The 15272-nt window shown below is 56.8% G+C and overlaps 1 protein-coding gene across 1 annotated transcript in view; it reads left to right on the forward strand.

Annotated features, from left to right (window-relative positions):
- Window positions 1–5852: 5852 nt before the first annotated feature.
- The window catches only part of HCN4 (hyperpolarization activated cyclic nucleotide gated potassium channel 4), a 93679-nt gene continuing 84259 nt past the window's right edge, over window positions 5853–15272 (forward strand). The window contains exon 1 of the mRNA XM_075897567.2: window positions 5853–6759. Within this exon, the coding sequence (XP_075753682.2) occupies window positions 6134–6759 (626 nt within the window). The 5' untranslated portion in view covers window positions 5853–6133. The remainder of the gene's footprint in view (window positions 6760–15272) is intronic.

Below are 15272 nucleotides of genomic sequence, written 5' to 3' on the forward strand. Positions count from 1 at the left end.
GAAGAAGTTCCGGGGGGTGAAGAAGGAGCCACGGGAGACCTATGTGGATCTGGCCTTCCGCCTGGCGCAATACTGCCACAAGTGGGTGTCTGGAGTCGGAGCCCAGACCGCAGAGGAGCTGCTCAGGCTGTTCATGATGGAGCAGTTCTATGAAGCATGCACACCGAAACTGAGGCTGTGGCTCAAGGACCGAAGACCAGAGACCCCCCAGGAGGCCGGGAGACTGGCGGACGAGTTCACAGAGAGTCGGTCCGGGTGTGAACGGGAGTCCTGGAGAGAAAGGGAATCATGCAGAGACCGGATCTTGGCTGAGCAATGGAGAGAGTCATCTACGAGGCGAGCCCAAGAGATGAGTCATCTGCGCCCCCAAGAACCAGCCAGGGCCTGGACAGAGACAGCCCAAAGGGGCCCTCAGGGACTAACTTGCCATCGCTGTGGGCAAAAAGGCCACAAGAGGGCTCAGTGCACCAGGTCCCATGACCGGGGACTTTCCAGGGTTAACTGGCTGGGGCTGGAGGAAGGGCGGGCTGCCCCAGAGGCAGGGGCTGGCAGGCAAGCCTCAGCTCGGAGAGAGGGAAAGGATGCTCAGTGCACCTCCCCTGGGAGGTCTGACTCTTGGGAGGCGGATTTCTCCGTGTACTGGGTGGGGGCAGGGCGGCCCCTGCGGAGCGAGTGCCTCATACCCCTGGAGGTGGATGGTAGGAAGGTAACGGGTTTCTGGGACACGGGGGCGGAGGTGATGCTGGCCCGATCTGACATAGTGGCCCCAGACCGGATACTATCCCACACGCAGCTGACCCTGAAGGGCATAGACGGGTCCCCGTTTAAGGTGCCTGTAGCCAGGGTGCATCTGAAATGGGGGGCCAAGGAAGGTCTCAAGGAAGCGGGGGGGGGGGGGGAACCGGACTTTCCCACCGAGGTTCTGATGGGGAATGACCTAGAGGAGTGGCCCCATGAATCCCAGCGGGATCTAGTCACCACCCGGAGCCAGAGCCAACAAGGGGCTGGCAACCTGGATCCAGGGGAGGCCTCGCGACAGGGTCCTCAAGGTACCATCACGGTGGACACGGGGTCCAGCCAGGCTGGGACTCTAGACCTAGGCAAAGGTGGGGAGCGGGTCCCGATCCCTGCCTCAGCGGCTGAATTCCAGGCTGAGGTGCAGGCAGACCCCTTCTTGCAGAGGCTGAGGGACCAGGCTGGCCTCCGGGCGGCTCAGCCCCTGGGTGGAGGTGGCCAGGAGAGATTCCTGTGGGAGCGGGGGACCCTGTTCCGGGAATGGCTTCCCCCCAGGAAGGTGAAGGTATGGGGGGGTCCAGCAGCAGCTGGTGGTCCCCCAAAAGCATCGCCTCAAGCTGCTGTATTTGGCCCACGACGTCCCTGTTGGGGACCACCGGGGGATCCGGAGCACCCGGCTGATTCTGCTCCAACACTTCTACTGGCCGGGGATGTTTGCATCCGTGAAGCGGTACTGCTGGTCCTGCGACTCCTGCCAGAGGGGCGGGAAGGCCCAAGACTGGAGGAAAGCTGCTCGGGGGCCCCTACCCTCTGTAGATGAGCCTTTGGGCTTGCTGAGGGAGTTATGGGAAGGGAAGACCCCCCTGGATGGAGCGTTGGGGATGGAAGACGCCCTGGCTGTCCAGAGAAGGCTCGCTGGGCTCTTGGCCCCGGCCCGAGAGACCCTGGCCAGAGATCAAGGCCAGTGCAAGGGTAGATGCGACCACAGAGGACAGGCCTGTGCCAGTCCCCCCGGAGTGGTGCAGCGAGTGTACAGAGGGAATCCAATTCATGTGGGGCCTCGCCGCGGCCAGCCCAAGTCAAGGGGAGCACTCATGTCCCCAAGGCGGGTTCCCACGCAGAGGACCCAAACTTCCCTAGGTCACGAGCGGAGTGACCCTGCTCAGTTCGCTCTCGGAGGGGGGAGAACTGTGACGTTGTGGGGGTACCTTGCTGGTTGCTATGCTGGGTAGTGGGCCGTGGGTGACCTCCACTGGCTGCTGTCTGTAGCACTGCCCAGCAGGACAGGGGATGAGTCATTATGTAAAGGGGGCTCCAAATCTGTCTGACTAGCTATCTCTCAGGGAGTGGAACAATGGGAAGAAGGGGAGTGGAGCCCTGGCTGGGGTCAGGGCTGGAAGTGAGTTAGTTAGTTTCTGTCTGGGAGCATGGAGGAGACAGCCTAGGGAAAGGGACTGGAATTTAGGGGCCCAGTCTTCCCCATCTCAAGGAGGGCTGAGGCATCCTGGGCCTGCCCTGGAACCAGATGACATCTGTGCTGTGCTGTATCCTGGAAAAGCAATAAACTCCCTCTATTCTACTGGCTGGTGGAGTCTGTCCTTTCTATTACGGGGATGCAGGAGACGGGAAAACCCCAATGCGCAGTCACACCTTCCCATAACAAAGCTTGTTATGGGCAATGAGGACATCCCCACAGTGCCTCACGTTTGCATGTGTCTTGGAAAGAGGCACAGTATTTCACCGGGTGAAGTTAATGGGATTAGTCTAGATTAGCACTGGTGTAAGTGTGAGCGAATGAGCCCCGCTAGCTCCTTCCCTCTTGACAGGCTGCCAATGTTCTCGCCTGCTGCCCCCTCTCTCTTGCCACCCTCCTTATGCCAGTGTTGCCCTGGCCTATCCCACCTCCCCAAGCTCCTTTTGATGCTGCCTCACCCACCCCCACTCCTGGATAACGGAAAGGCCTTCATGCCTTTCACCTTCACTTTCAGCGTGGCCAGATCCGTGCCCACCCCCTCACTTGTTCCACCAGCCTCTCTGACCTCTCGTGTAGCTCTCGAATCCATTGCAGAACCCTCTCGCCTTCTGCGGTGGCGTGGATCTTGCCACGTGCTCCAGCACCCTCACTGCCAGCTGTGGGTGGGAGGTGTGGCATGGCCACGAGAGAGTGATAAGCCAATAGCTGAATTTAATCCATCGTGTGACATCGTGCCCATGTATTTAACGGGGGTGCTCCTCAAGGATCTCAATGGGGTTCAAAGGATTATTTCTTTGGTAGCTGCAATAGTGGGGAGCCAGTGGTTTGATACCAAAACCCTGAGATGGAATTTCCTTGTCTCAGGGTGTTAAATGGTTGTTTTATGGGCTTTACAAATATACTGTGGATTAGCAATATGGGGTAGGAAATCTCTCACTGCAGCTTCTCATGGACAGGTGTCTGCAGCAGAAGCTTATTGGCTCTTTCTCTGGCAGTGGGGACAAGGACTGGATGGGTGATAGGTTAGTTCATAATCCATCACCTTAGAGATGTTACCACCAGGGCAGTCTGGAGGAAGCTTCCCCATCAGCCGCCCGAGCAGTGCCTCTCCCGAAGTTGGGAGAGGACATTGGTTGCTGGGGACTCTGTCTGCTGTCTTTCCCGAGTCCTGAACTCATTGGCGCGATGGTTGCATTTGTCTGTCATTGTATTCATAGATGCTGGAACTGAGGGGGGAGCCATTTCCATCACTTACAGCATGTACAGTTTGGTTCCATGGCTCTCGGCACCCAGCACCCCAGCTGCGCTGCAATCCTTAAATTCACCCAAAGGTAGGTGGATACATACACATGCCGCATATGTTCATGTGCTGTCTATGTGGTCATTTGCTGAACCATGTGATAACTAATCTGCCACTTTTACTGCCTCCCCTGCACTCTGCCCACTAAAGCCATCTCCCTGGGATGGATTCCAGCTCTCCCGGCTGCTCCAGACAGACACCATTTTAAGAAGCAATCAGCTTGCAAATGAAAAGCCTCCTCTCTCCCCTCCCCACCGAATGAGTTGGTTCAGGACTTCTGCAGTAGCAGCTTTTGCACATAAAAAATATGATCATGAAGTCCATGTAGTCAGAGGCTAGGTACTACCATAATGCCTACATAATACCAGTAATTGTCACACCGATAGCTTGCTGCTCTTAGAGTTCGTTCTCAGGCGTTCACACCTATTTCCACTCCTGTAAGGTCCTCAATAAAATGATCACGGCTCTGAAGTTCTCTAGGTATAGAAAAGCCATTTAAAGACATTTTTGAGGTTTTAATGCCCCCTCTGAGCCTGGGACTTAGGACTCCTGGAAAATCTTCCCAAAGATCTTAGCACGCACAGTGGCAGACTGGTATACACGTTTCTGAAAAATCGACTTCATCGTAACCTAGGTCAGGGTCAGCAGAGCACTTACCCACCTGCTTCATGTTATGTGCGCATCAAGCCCACTGAAGTCAATGGCACTGAAGCTGGTGCTGAAGTCCTGTGTCCCACAAGGAGGGATGAAAGTGTGTGCATCAGTGTGAATCTCAGCCCCATGCTTACAACTGCAGGGATTTCAAAGAAAACTCTCTCAAAATCTTGCAGTATGATGACCTTTCAGAGGTAAGTGTGGCTTGTGGGGAGCACAGGCAGGGAGAGGGTTAAAGGGGCTGGCATTCAGTGGGCATGGTCTGCATGCTTCCTTACTGGTGAACAGCATGCCCAGCCTCCAACACACACAGACTGAACCTCTATGCCAGCCTCCTCTCTCTCCCGGCTCCTAGAATCACAGAATTGGAAGGGACCTTGAGGGGTCATCAAGTCCAGTCCCTGCCCTCACTGCAGGACCCAGCACCATCTAGACCATCCCTGGCAGGTGTTTCTCCAGCCTGCTCTTAAATGTCTCCAGAGATGGGGATTCCACAGCCCCCCCCCCCCAGGCAACTTATTCCAGTGTTGAACCACCTGGACAAGTAGGAAGTTTTTCCTAATGTCCAACCTCACCCTCCCTTCCTGCCCTTTAAGCCCATTGCTTCTTGTCCTGTCCTCAGAGGCCAAGTTTTCTCCCTTCTTGTAAAAACCTTGTATGTACTTGAAAACTGTTAGCATACCCGTCAGTCTTCTCTTCTCCAGATGAAACAAACCCATTGTTTTCAGCTCTCTCCCAGATCATGGGGTTTAACCCTTTAAACATCTTTGTTGCTCATCTCTGAACTTTCTCCAGTTTGTCCGTGTGTTTCCTGACACCTGGCGCCCAGAACCGGGCACACGATCATGTCTACACCGACATTCCTGTGATTGGAATCGCCGGGACTGTCTCCAGTTCCTCCCTCTGGGGCTTTAATACAATGCCACGTGGGGTCATTCCGATGGTCCCTCTCTCTGGGCGGGGCAGGGACAGAGGCATCAGTCTCCCATCTGGTGCGTCGTACGAATGAAGCCCGGTCCTGTTCGGGAGCAAGGCGGTTGACGGGCTCCCTCGCCTCCCGCACGGCAGAGCGGGGGCAGGGCTGTAATCCTGCCAGAGGGGCTGAGTTTTCTGCTCCCCGCGAACCTTTCAGACCTGAGCGCCTCCCCCGCCTTGCCAGGGACACCCCAGCCCGGAGAGCGGGCGTCGGAACTTTCACACCCAGCTCGCCCGCCGCTGCTAGCTGCGACCCCCCGCGCCGCTCGCCCGCTGCCCCGCCCGGGCCTGCCAGCAGCCTGCGGGGCGAGCGAGGTGGCCGAGCCGCACGTGGGCAGCCGTGCGGATCCTCGGGGCCTTTCAATCCCCGCAAAGCCAGAGGAGCCCGCTGGGCCGCAGGCAGCGCGCGCTGCCCCGAACCCCCGCAGCTCAGCGCAGCCCGCGGCCAGGAATCGCCCGGCCGAGGCGGGGCGCTCCGGGTCACTCCCGAAGTGGGGCGCCCGCCCAGGAGCGCCCCGGCTCCCCACTGCCCAGCCCCGGGAAGCCGGAGAACCGCCCCGGGAGCCCGAGCCGATCGGGAGCCAGCAGCGCAGCGGGGCTGGGCCCGCGTACCCCCTCTCCGCCCGGCGCTTTGTGCGCGCGGGGCCCGGTGCCGCCCGGGCGGACGCAGCCCGCCCGCCGTTGCCCGTTTAAGACGCGGGGCTGGCCCAGGTGGGCAGAGCCTGCGAGCACCGCGGCTCCTATGGCAACCCCGGGCCGGCGCCCGGCCGCTGCGGGGGGGCGCTGATGTCAGCAGCCGGACGGGGATGCTGCGGGGCGCGCTAGTGGCCGGGGCCAGGAGCGCAGCAGCCCGGGCCGGAGCCGCAGCCCGCATGGCCGGGGCTGGCGCGGCAGGGGGCCGGCCCGGCGGGCGGCTCTGACCTCGGCGAGCCCGGCGGCGGGGCGCGGGCGGGCAGGGGCGGGGCGGGGCGGCGGCGGGGCCCCCCCGCCCCGCCATGGACAAGCTGCCCCCCGCCATGCGCAAGCGGCTCTACAGCCTGCCCCAGCCCGGCGGGGCCAAGGCCTCCATCATGGACGAGGAGGGCGAGGGCGACAAGGACACGCGGCGGCGGAGCATCCGCCTCAAGCCGCTGGCGGCCCCGCGGGCAGAGCTGGGCGCGGAGCCGGCTGCCAAGAGCAGCACCAACGGGGACTGCCGGCGCTTCCGCGGCAGCCTGGCCTCGCTGGCCGGTCGGCACCCGCACGACGCGGCCGAGGGCAGGCGGCTCATCGGGGGCGAGGGCGAGGCGGCCTCCCCCGGCGAGGAGCGGAGCCCCCTGGGCGGCGGGGAGCCCGAGTCCCCGGCGCCCCCCGCCCCGTCCCCCCCGCCCGAGCCGCAGCCCCCGCCCGCCGCCGCCTCCATCAAGGTGGAAGGCGGGGCGGGGGGCGACCAGATCAGCCCGGACGAGGAGCTGTGGCTGGGCCAGGCCGGCTTCATGCAGCGCCAGTTCGGGGCCATGCTCCAGCCCGGGGTCAACAAGTTCTCGCTCAGGATGTTCGGCAGCCAGAAGGCGGTGGAGCGGGAGCAGCAGCGGGTCAAGTCCGCGGGGTTCTGGATCATCCACCCCTACAGCGACTTCAGGTACCGAGCCCCCCACCAGCCCAGTACTCCCTGCCAGCCTTGGCCTTCCCGGCCCCCTGCCCCCTGCCAGCCTTGGCCCTCCCGCCCCGTGCCTCCCACCAGCCCAGTACCCCCTGGCAGCCTTGGCCCTCCCAGCCCCCTGCCCCCCAACTAGCCCAGTACCCCCTGGCAGCCTTGGCCCTCCCTGCCCCCTGCCAGCCTTGGCCCTCCCAGCCCCCTGCCCCCCAACTAGCCCAGTACCCCCTGGCAGCCTTGGCCCTCCTGGCCCCGTGCCCCCCACCAGCCCAGTACCCCCTGGCAGCCTTGGCCCTCCCAGCCCCCTGCCCCCCAACTAGCCCAGTACCCCCTGCCAGCCTTGGCCCTCCCGGCCCCATGCCCCCCACCAGCCCAGTACCCCCTGCCAGCCTTGGCCCTCCCGGCCCTGTGCCCCCCACCAGCCCAGTACCCCCTGCCAGCCTTGGCCCTCCCGGCCCCGTGTCCCCCAACCAACCCAGTACCCCCTGCCAGTCTTGGCCCTCCCGGCCCCCTGCCAGCCTTGGCCCTCCTGGCCCCGTGCCCCCCAACTAGCCCAGTACCCCCTGCCAGCCCCTCACCCTAGTGGCCCCCCTTCACTCCAGTAGCCTCCCGCCAGCTGCAACCCCCTCAGCCCAGTGCCTCCCAGCAGCTGTGCCTCCCACACCCTTGTGCACCCCAACCAGCCTTGACCCCCAACCAGTCCGGAGGGAACTTTCCTGGTGAGTTTCCAGAGGACACTGCTGCTTATGAGCAGCCTCGATGTGAACCCCGCTTGCCACCCGTGGGGTTTTTTTTTTTTTTGTTTAAACAAAACTTATCCCTCCCCCCACATTGTTAGCTTCACTTTCCAAACCCTTCTCCTCTCTCCGCCCGGCATCGCTCACCCAATTCCCAGCTGGGCTCGCTGGGGCCTGCCCCTTCCTCTTCACCACCCAGGCCCCGCTTTGTGCCTGGCCTGGCTTCGCTGGGACACCGCAGTGCTTACTCCCCACCCCAGAGCGGAGCCAGGACAGTGCTGCTGCTTCACAGGGCTTCCTGCAGTATCGCTCCCGGACGCTGGCGTGTGCCCGGGCTAGGCCAGGGTCCCATGTGGCGTAGCCCCTGACAGGGGGAGATGCTTTGGGTGTTTGCACTTAGGAGCCAGGTGGGGCTCTCATGTCAGTGGGGTTTGCTTCAGAACCCTTCAGGCGTCGGTGGCAACCCGGCCTCCTGGTTTAATCAGTGAATTGACGTGCAAGCAGTGGAGCTCCCAGTCCCCGGGTTTGGGCAGAGACTGAGCCGGTGAGAGTCCCTCTGAGCAATATGCAAAGTGCTGCGGCCAGCCGGGGAGTGCTCAGTGAAGCAATGGTCAGGGCATCTTGCTTCCACTTTAATTACAGCAGCTTGGACACCACATGCAGCCGCAGTGCGAGCACCCGACAGATCTCTAGCCCAGCGCTCCCTGCAGCTCCCACCCTCGCCCAGCAATGCCTCCGAGGACGGGTCGGGGGCGGCTGCAGGGTGGGGAGTGTTGATTTCTCACCAGTGCAGAGTGTCCCTGATGCTACAGTTTGGATGCTTAAAAACCAGAGCACACACTGACAGGGCCCACCGCTGGCCGTGATCAGCGGAACGGGCATTTGTTTGAGGTAACAAACATAACTCCTGGGCTAGAAGACTGCACTCGCGGCCACGCATGAAGTGTCCCAAATGTGCAGCTGACCCGGCCCGAAAGGCGTTCCAGTGGTCACATCATCAGTCGGGCCTTGCATGCCTGGACTGAAGAGGGCTTACAGTTGTCTCCCTGTTGGAATGTTGCACAGACACTGGAACGGGAGGGGATGGCTTGAAAAACAATTGTGTGGCCTTGTCTACAGATCTTTGTCGTCTCGGCCTCTGCCTGGATATGAAACCAAACCAAACCTCGGTATCCTCAGTTACTCTAGTGGACTCTTGCATACAGCGTTGTCTTAAAGGGCTTGTTTAGTTCTTAGTGCTGTGGCCGTCTGAGCAGATTCTATCCAAAAGTAGCCTAGAGCTGGCATATCTCACTCGCAACTGTGAGTTTGTTCTCCCCTCCTTTCTTTGGGGCTCATTTTTCAGCCCAGAATCAGACTGTCATATTCCAGTACCGAGATGTGTGTAATAGTAACCAGTGTGCCTCTCATCCAAGGTGAGATGTTCCTGTTTGGCTAAAATTGCTAAGTTAGCCAGCACCAGCTGCTTAAAATAGAGCGACACATTATGAGGTAAGTTTTTATTTCTGAGGTGCTGCAATATGTGGCCATTCACAGGATCACACGCAGGAATAAAACATACAGGCAAGTTTGACACACCCCGGCCAAATGATCAGGCCGAGTCTGTAACAGGCAGTGAGTCTCAGTCACATGCATGGGTGTGATTTGTTAGTATTAATAATTAAGTCTTTGCCTGACGTAGCCTTGTGTTTGTGCAGGTAGAGCGCTGCCTGGCTATTGCTCTCAGGTGCCAGGCGCTCTTGGGGTTAAGTGCCAGTTAAGATGGTCAGCTGCTGCTTTGGGTTCCCTTCCAGCCTTGTGCAGGAACCTGGCACACAGCATGCACTTTCTCTCCACACTCAGGACAGGTTGAACCTCTCTAGTCCGGCACCCTCAGGACCTGACCAGTGTGGAACCAGAGAATTTGCCGGATCACGGGAGGTCTCTATTGTCTAGCAGCATTCCCTACACTTCCACTGCAGCCCAGAACACTGAGAGCCAGGACTGGGGGCTGCAAACAAACCTGATGGGACCGTGGGAAACTGGGCCACACCCGTGATAAGTGGGCATCTGGCTAATTCAGCTCATGCCCAATCAGAGAGTGCTGGACTAGAGAGGTTCAACCTGTACTGGGCCTGCCACAAGTGGAACAGCAGCCGTGGTTGCAGTGGGCATGAGTGAAGTGGATGGAGAGACTGGACATTCCCCGGAGAGTTATGGCCATTACTTGTCTTCACCCCACTCCTTCCCCCTGGCCCTGCTACTAGATCCCTTGAGAACCCCCCCCCGGCGCTGATTGCCACTGAAGGGAAGTGTGTAGCCTTCCCCGCGATTTCTGCCCGTAGCTGGTGTTTGAACCGAAGGGGGCAAATGGCATTTTCCCAGATTTAGGTGCTGATGCATCCTTGGGGCCAACGTAGCTCTTCCTTTTATGGAGAATATTATTTTTGGCCTCTGAAATGCAGCAGATTGCACCGAATGGCAGGCACGATCCAAGCACTTCCAAGGGCTGGATCTCATTGAGCCAAAGGACTTCCCCTCTTGCAGATGACTCAGTGCAACATGGACTACTCCTAATCAAAGGCAGGTGCAGATTCCACGCTGTTAGGGTGGCACAGTGGGCCTGATTCCCTGTTGCCTGGGAACTGCATAGTCTCCAAATTGCTATGGGGGCGTTTTGTAAGGGCAACACAAGGTCCAGGGCAATGGCAAATGCGGCCCCAGATCTTGTTTCCTCTCGGTGGGAGCCAGTTTCTCTGCCGAGAGTGCAGGGCTTTGCCAGGGATCTGGAAGCTCAATGCCAGTGTGCTAGACTGCTGGGGGTGTGTGCCTGGGGGCGGGGTGCCTCAGTATGGTGAGTCACTGATCATGGGCCTGATTTTACCCGGACTTACATTCTCCTGGTTCACCTGGCGTGGGAGCACCTCCTGTCGCTGTGACACCACTGATGACTTAATCATAGATTGTCATTAAAGAGTCTATTTGACACCTAATATGGCTAATCAGTGGCAAATCAATGACCCTCTTGAACAGTGAGATGAGTTCACATGGATTAATGCTTCATTGATCCCAGCTTCTAGCCACTGCAAGGGGAAAAGGAACCAAGTGACCTTTCTCCAAATCCACTCCAAGGCTCCAAGGCTGGTGACTGATGGCTGGGCTAATTCTGGGAACATGTAAAAGGTGACTTAACCCATCGGCCGCTTGTTAGAAATTGCTGTTGCACTGAGGAGCATCCCTGTGTACTAGTTACTGGAGTTTATTTGCATTCAAGGTTGATTGCACATCAGTGCAGATTCAATGCATGTTTCCTAAATCAAGATTTACGTGACACTTGGAAAGCTTTCCCCGTGGCTAGATAAATAGATTCAGAGATTCTCCCTTGGAGGAGGAAGCATTGATCCAGTACAGTTTGTTTAAGATAAAATAATGGGCAAACCGTGACAGATTTTTATTTGTGGTCGAGTCAGTGAAGGAAATTGGGAGCATCTGCTCTCTGCAGTCAGGAACTGCTTGCATAGTGAGCAGAGGGTGCAGCTCTTTAGAGGGGACTGAGTGGCAAAAAAAAGCCAGGTGAACTGTACGCACACCAGGGACCCCAGAGGAGCACACACCCGAACGTGGGCTGATACCCCCAGATTCCATCTGGTGTCGTTCCTTCTGCTGTGCTCCCAGCCCTCCACACTCCACTGTGGTTGTGTTTGCAGGCCTGGGCCCAGAGGAGGTGCCAAGCACAAGGCTCACAGTTGGGTTTTGAATAGGGCGATTGGTTTGTGCAGGGCCCTGCGGGGCACAAGTGGATTTGTGGAGCCGGTTTCCCTGCTTATCATTTTGCTAAGAGGAAAAGCCAGGTGGGAACCGCTGCACAGCTCCTCAGGCAGGTGTTGTCGTCCTTTTTGTGAATCAGCAACGGGCTGCTGTAAAATGGCTCTGGGTGCCACGTCTCGGCGCCATGGCCCCGGAGCAAACCCTGGCCTGGGAATTGCTTGCTACTCTTCGAGGGGCGGGCTGCGAGCTGTGTGCTGTTTCCGCGTCTCTTGGCTTGCACATGGAGTGAGATCTCTGCTCAAAGGGACAGGCGGCAGCAGCTGCATCTGGCAGCAGAAATGGCAGGTACAGCCCAGCCCTGGACACAGGGTGGCCCCAACGCTGGAGGTTCTTGTCATCCTTTCAAACTGACGATGGCTGGGTTAAAACTGTGGAACTACCTTGCTAAGTGTGAAATGAACCTAAGCACATCCAGACTGGGTCAGCCCAAAGGTCCATCCAGCCCGGTGTCCTGTCTGCCCACAGTGGCCAGTGCCAGGTGTCCCAGAAGGAGGGAACTGAACAGGGAATCACCAAGTGACCCCTCTTCTTTCACCCATTCCCAGCTTCTGGCAAACAGAGGCTAGGGACACCATTCCTGCCCATCCTGACTAATAGCATTGATGGACTGATACTCCATTAACTCCTCTGGTTCTTTCCTGAGCCCTATTAAAGTCTTGGGCTTCACAACATCCTCCAGCAAGGAGGTCCACAGGTTGACTGTGCATTTTGTGTGTGGGGTAGGGGACATTCTTTTGTTTGTTTTAAATCTGCAGCCTGTTCATTTCACTGAGTCCCATGCCGCCAGCCTTCCCATTGACTTCCAGGGGAGTTGGACTCTAGGGTATGTCGACACTAACCCCCTAGTTCGAACTAGGGTGGCTAATGTAGGCATTTGAACTTGCAAATGAAGCCAGGGATTTAAATATCCCGGGCTTTATTTGCATGTTCCCAGGCGTCACCATTTTTAAATGCCCCGTAGTTTCGAACTACCTGCCTGCGGCTACTCGCGGCACAGACTAGGTAGTTTGAATTAAAGCTCCTAATTCGAACTACCATTATGCCTCATAATTAGTAGGAATGTTTGGGGAAGGGTGTTACAGCTTCAGGGAAACTGCATTTGTATTCCCCACTACAGCCTACCGCAGGAGTGCCCAGTCATGTCTCAGGTCTTTGCTACAGGGGCTCTTGACCCCCTCCGTTCTGACAGGATTTCTAAGGCATCACAGTTCCCTGCGATTCATTGTTAGGGTTCCTGGGTAACCAGCCCTTGCCAGTGAACTGAGCAAAGGCTGGGCTGAAGCAGCTCCCGCTGCGAGGGACCAGTGGGTCAGGTGATGGGACCTCACAGCTGCAGTGGGGCCTAGGTTAAACCAGTTAACCCTTGTAATGTCCTTAATTCCTGAAATATCCCAGCAAGCCAGTCTGCTTAAAGGCTAGCCCGGGTGTTGCTTTCCCTCTGAGAAGGACAAGTTACCTTTCAGACCCTCCTAAGCAAGCACATGCTTCAGGTAAAAGCATTCCAGAGAAAACCTAACCACAATGAATGGATTTAAACACAGGCCAGGAGTCAGTCCTATGGAGCCCTGCTAATCCACTGGCTTTCCAGCCCTTGTGCTGCTCAGTCCCCCTTGGGCAGAAGGTCCTGTTTGCTGGGTACAGACCTTTTTATAGCAAAAGTTCTTTCTTTGCCTGGCGGAGAACCACTCCATAGAATACTGCAGTGATTATATTATACAGCAGTAAACCCACCAATGTATGCTGTAAGAATGTTCCTGAGGCTGCAAAGTCAAGCCCTAAATAGTTAGGAAATGCCAGCAGTGCAGAGCAGCATTCAGCTGCTCAATGGTGAGACCATCCTTTCTTTCTGCAGTCTCCTGTCTCATTCATCACACACCTTCCAACTTCTGCAACAAATGTGGCAGAGGTTTTGCGACATTCCGCAGTTCTCATTCAGTCCTCCAGCAGGTTGAGCCTGTGCACTGAGTGAGGCTGGAGTCCTGTTACAAAATAGCATCTGCTCTTGTAATTACTCGTATCGTAACGCATATGCAAAAGGGGGTTGAGTTAAGGTTGCGCAGGCAACATTACTTTGGGCTTGACTTTGCAACCTCAGTAGCATTCTTTTAACACAGTCTTGTGTGCATCATTTCCTAGATTTAAAAAAGCAAACTTAAACCCACAGACCTTCCTCCATATCATAACAGCACGCCTGTGGTTTACCTGCAGGGCTGGCACCGGTAGGTCTACCACACTGACCTCGGCCATTTGCGCTAACGGGGTCCCGGAGAGCCGCAAAAGGGCATCACCGTCTCTGAGGACGAGTGCTGGAAGGGTACAAGACATACACTGTGGGTTGGTGACAACGGGACCAGTGAGACTCAGCAATCGTGAGCTCCATTCCAGGCTGGGTGGGAGCGGGGGAGGTGCTCTTATTATTATTTCCCCCAAACCTTTCCATCCCACCAGTCCCTGTGTAAGTCCTGGCTGTTTCCCAGCCCACCCTCACTTAGCCCCTCTTTGGGCAACAGGGCCTAGTCTCATGCCTCTGAACACCCAGGCTGAGTCTCCCCCTGCACTCTCCATCCCTGCCTGGTTATTCTTAGTTCCTCTTTCCCCCTTCCCCATACCTTGGCCAGTTCCCCTCTCCCTCCTCCTCATCCAAGCCAACTTTTCTGCCTGGTATCCACCCATGTACCCTCTGCTCCCGGTCCCCAGGCTCAGCCTCCCTCGGCAGCCTCTTCTCCAATCTGTGTCTTTGCTGCTCCATCCCAGTCCCCTCCCCACCATGAATCCTTGTCAGCACCATCTCCTCTTCCTGCCACCTCCTTCCCTCTGTTCCTCAGTCCCAATCTCCCTGCCCAGCCAGTCCAGTTTCCTACTTCCCCCAGCTCCTCATCATATCTCACTCCCCCTCCTGCATCTACTGGGTCCCAGTTCTCCGCCTCCCATTTCTCTTTCCCAGTCCCTTTGACCATGGAGTCATAGACACTCACCCTCCCCCCACCCCCATCTGTCTGCTGGCCTGAAAGGGGAGTTCTTTTTACAAAGACCAATTTTTAGATAATCCTTCTACTTCTTTGCTGCTGAATCCCAATAATCTCTAGAAGTGAAACCTGCAGATCACACATCTATAGGGATGAAGTAGAGTTGTTTTGGGGGGGAGGGGATGTGTACTGGTGACTAGCACACAGAAAAATACACAGTTAGGTATTTTCAGGGTTATAAACAGGTAGGAACAGGCTCTGCTGTGCAGGTGTTTTGCTTTATACAATAGTGTGTGGTGCAGTAAGGTAATATTGCATCAGAATGCTCACAGAATGCAGAAACTGGAATGCGGTCTTCCTGGAGATCAGCGTCATTTTAGTTTGAAGCTACTGAAGTTTGTGTTTGTTTCTTATCAGTGACTCATTAGCTAAGCCACAGAATTTCTCAGCCTGCTCATGGGACCATCATATCAGAGGTCTCCTCTTGCCCACGTCATGCATCTCTCTCTCTGTGTGTCTCATTTTTAAAGACATGTTAGTCAAGGCAGTTACAGGTCAATCAAAGCATTGTTGGTTCTAATTGGCACTCTAACAAGCGGTTACATCATTGTACTTGAAGTTGCAGATGAATGTCACTCAGAAATAAAGGTGCCAAATCCTTTTCCTCCTTTGAGAACATGGAAGAACCCATTTCCATGTGTGTGTCTGCATAAGTGGAAGGTAACGACCCTGGGCCTGGCTTGGTGATGCTCCGGTTCGACCCGAGAGCTAGATGAAGGATGGCTGCACGCAGGCCTGTGTAACCCCATCCCAGTCTGGTGCCTGCTGTGATCAGTTAGAAAAGCAAGCGGAAAGCTGAGAATCATTTAAAAAGGGTGAGAGAATGAGGAGACTGTCTTATTGCCTCTCTCTAAATCCATGGGACACCCACACCTTGAATGCTGCATGCAGATGTGGTCACTTCGTCGCAAAACCAGGTATCTTGGCA

The sequence above is a fragment of the Pelodiscus sinensis genome, chromosome 14, assembly GCF_052426305.1.
Source record: "Pelodiscus sinensis isolate ZL-2025 chromosome 14, ASM5242630v1, whole genome shotgun sequence".
Lineage (NCBI taxonomy): Eukaryota > Metazoa > Chordata > Testudines > Trionychidae > Pelodiscus > Pelodiscus sinensis.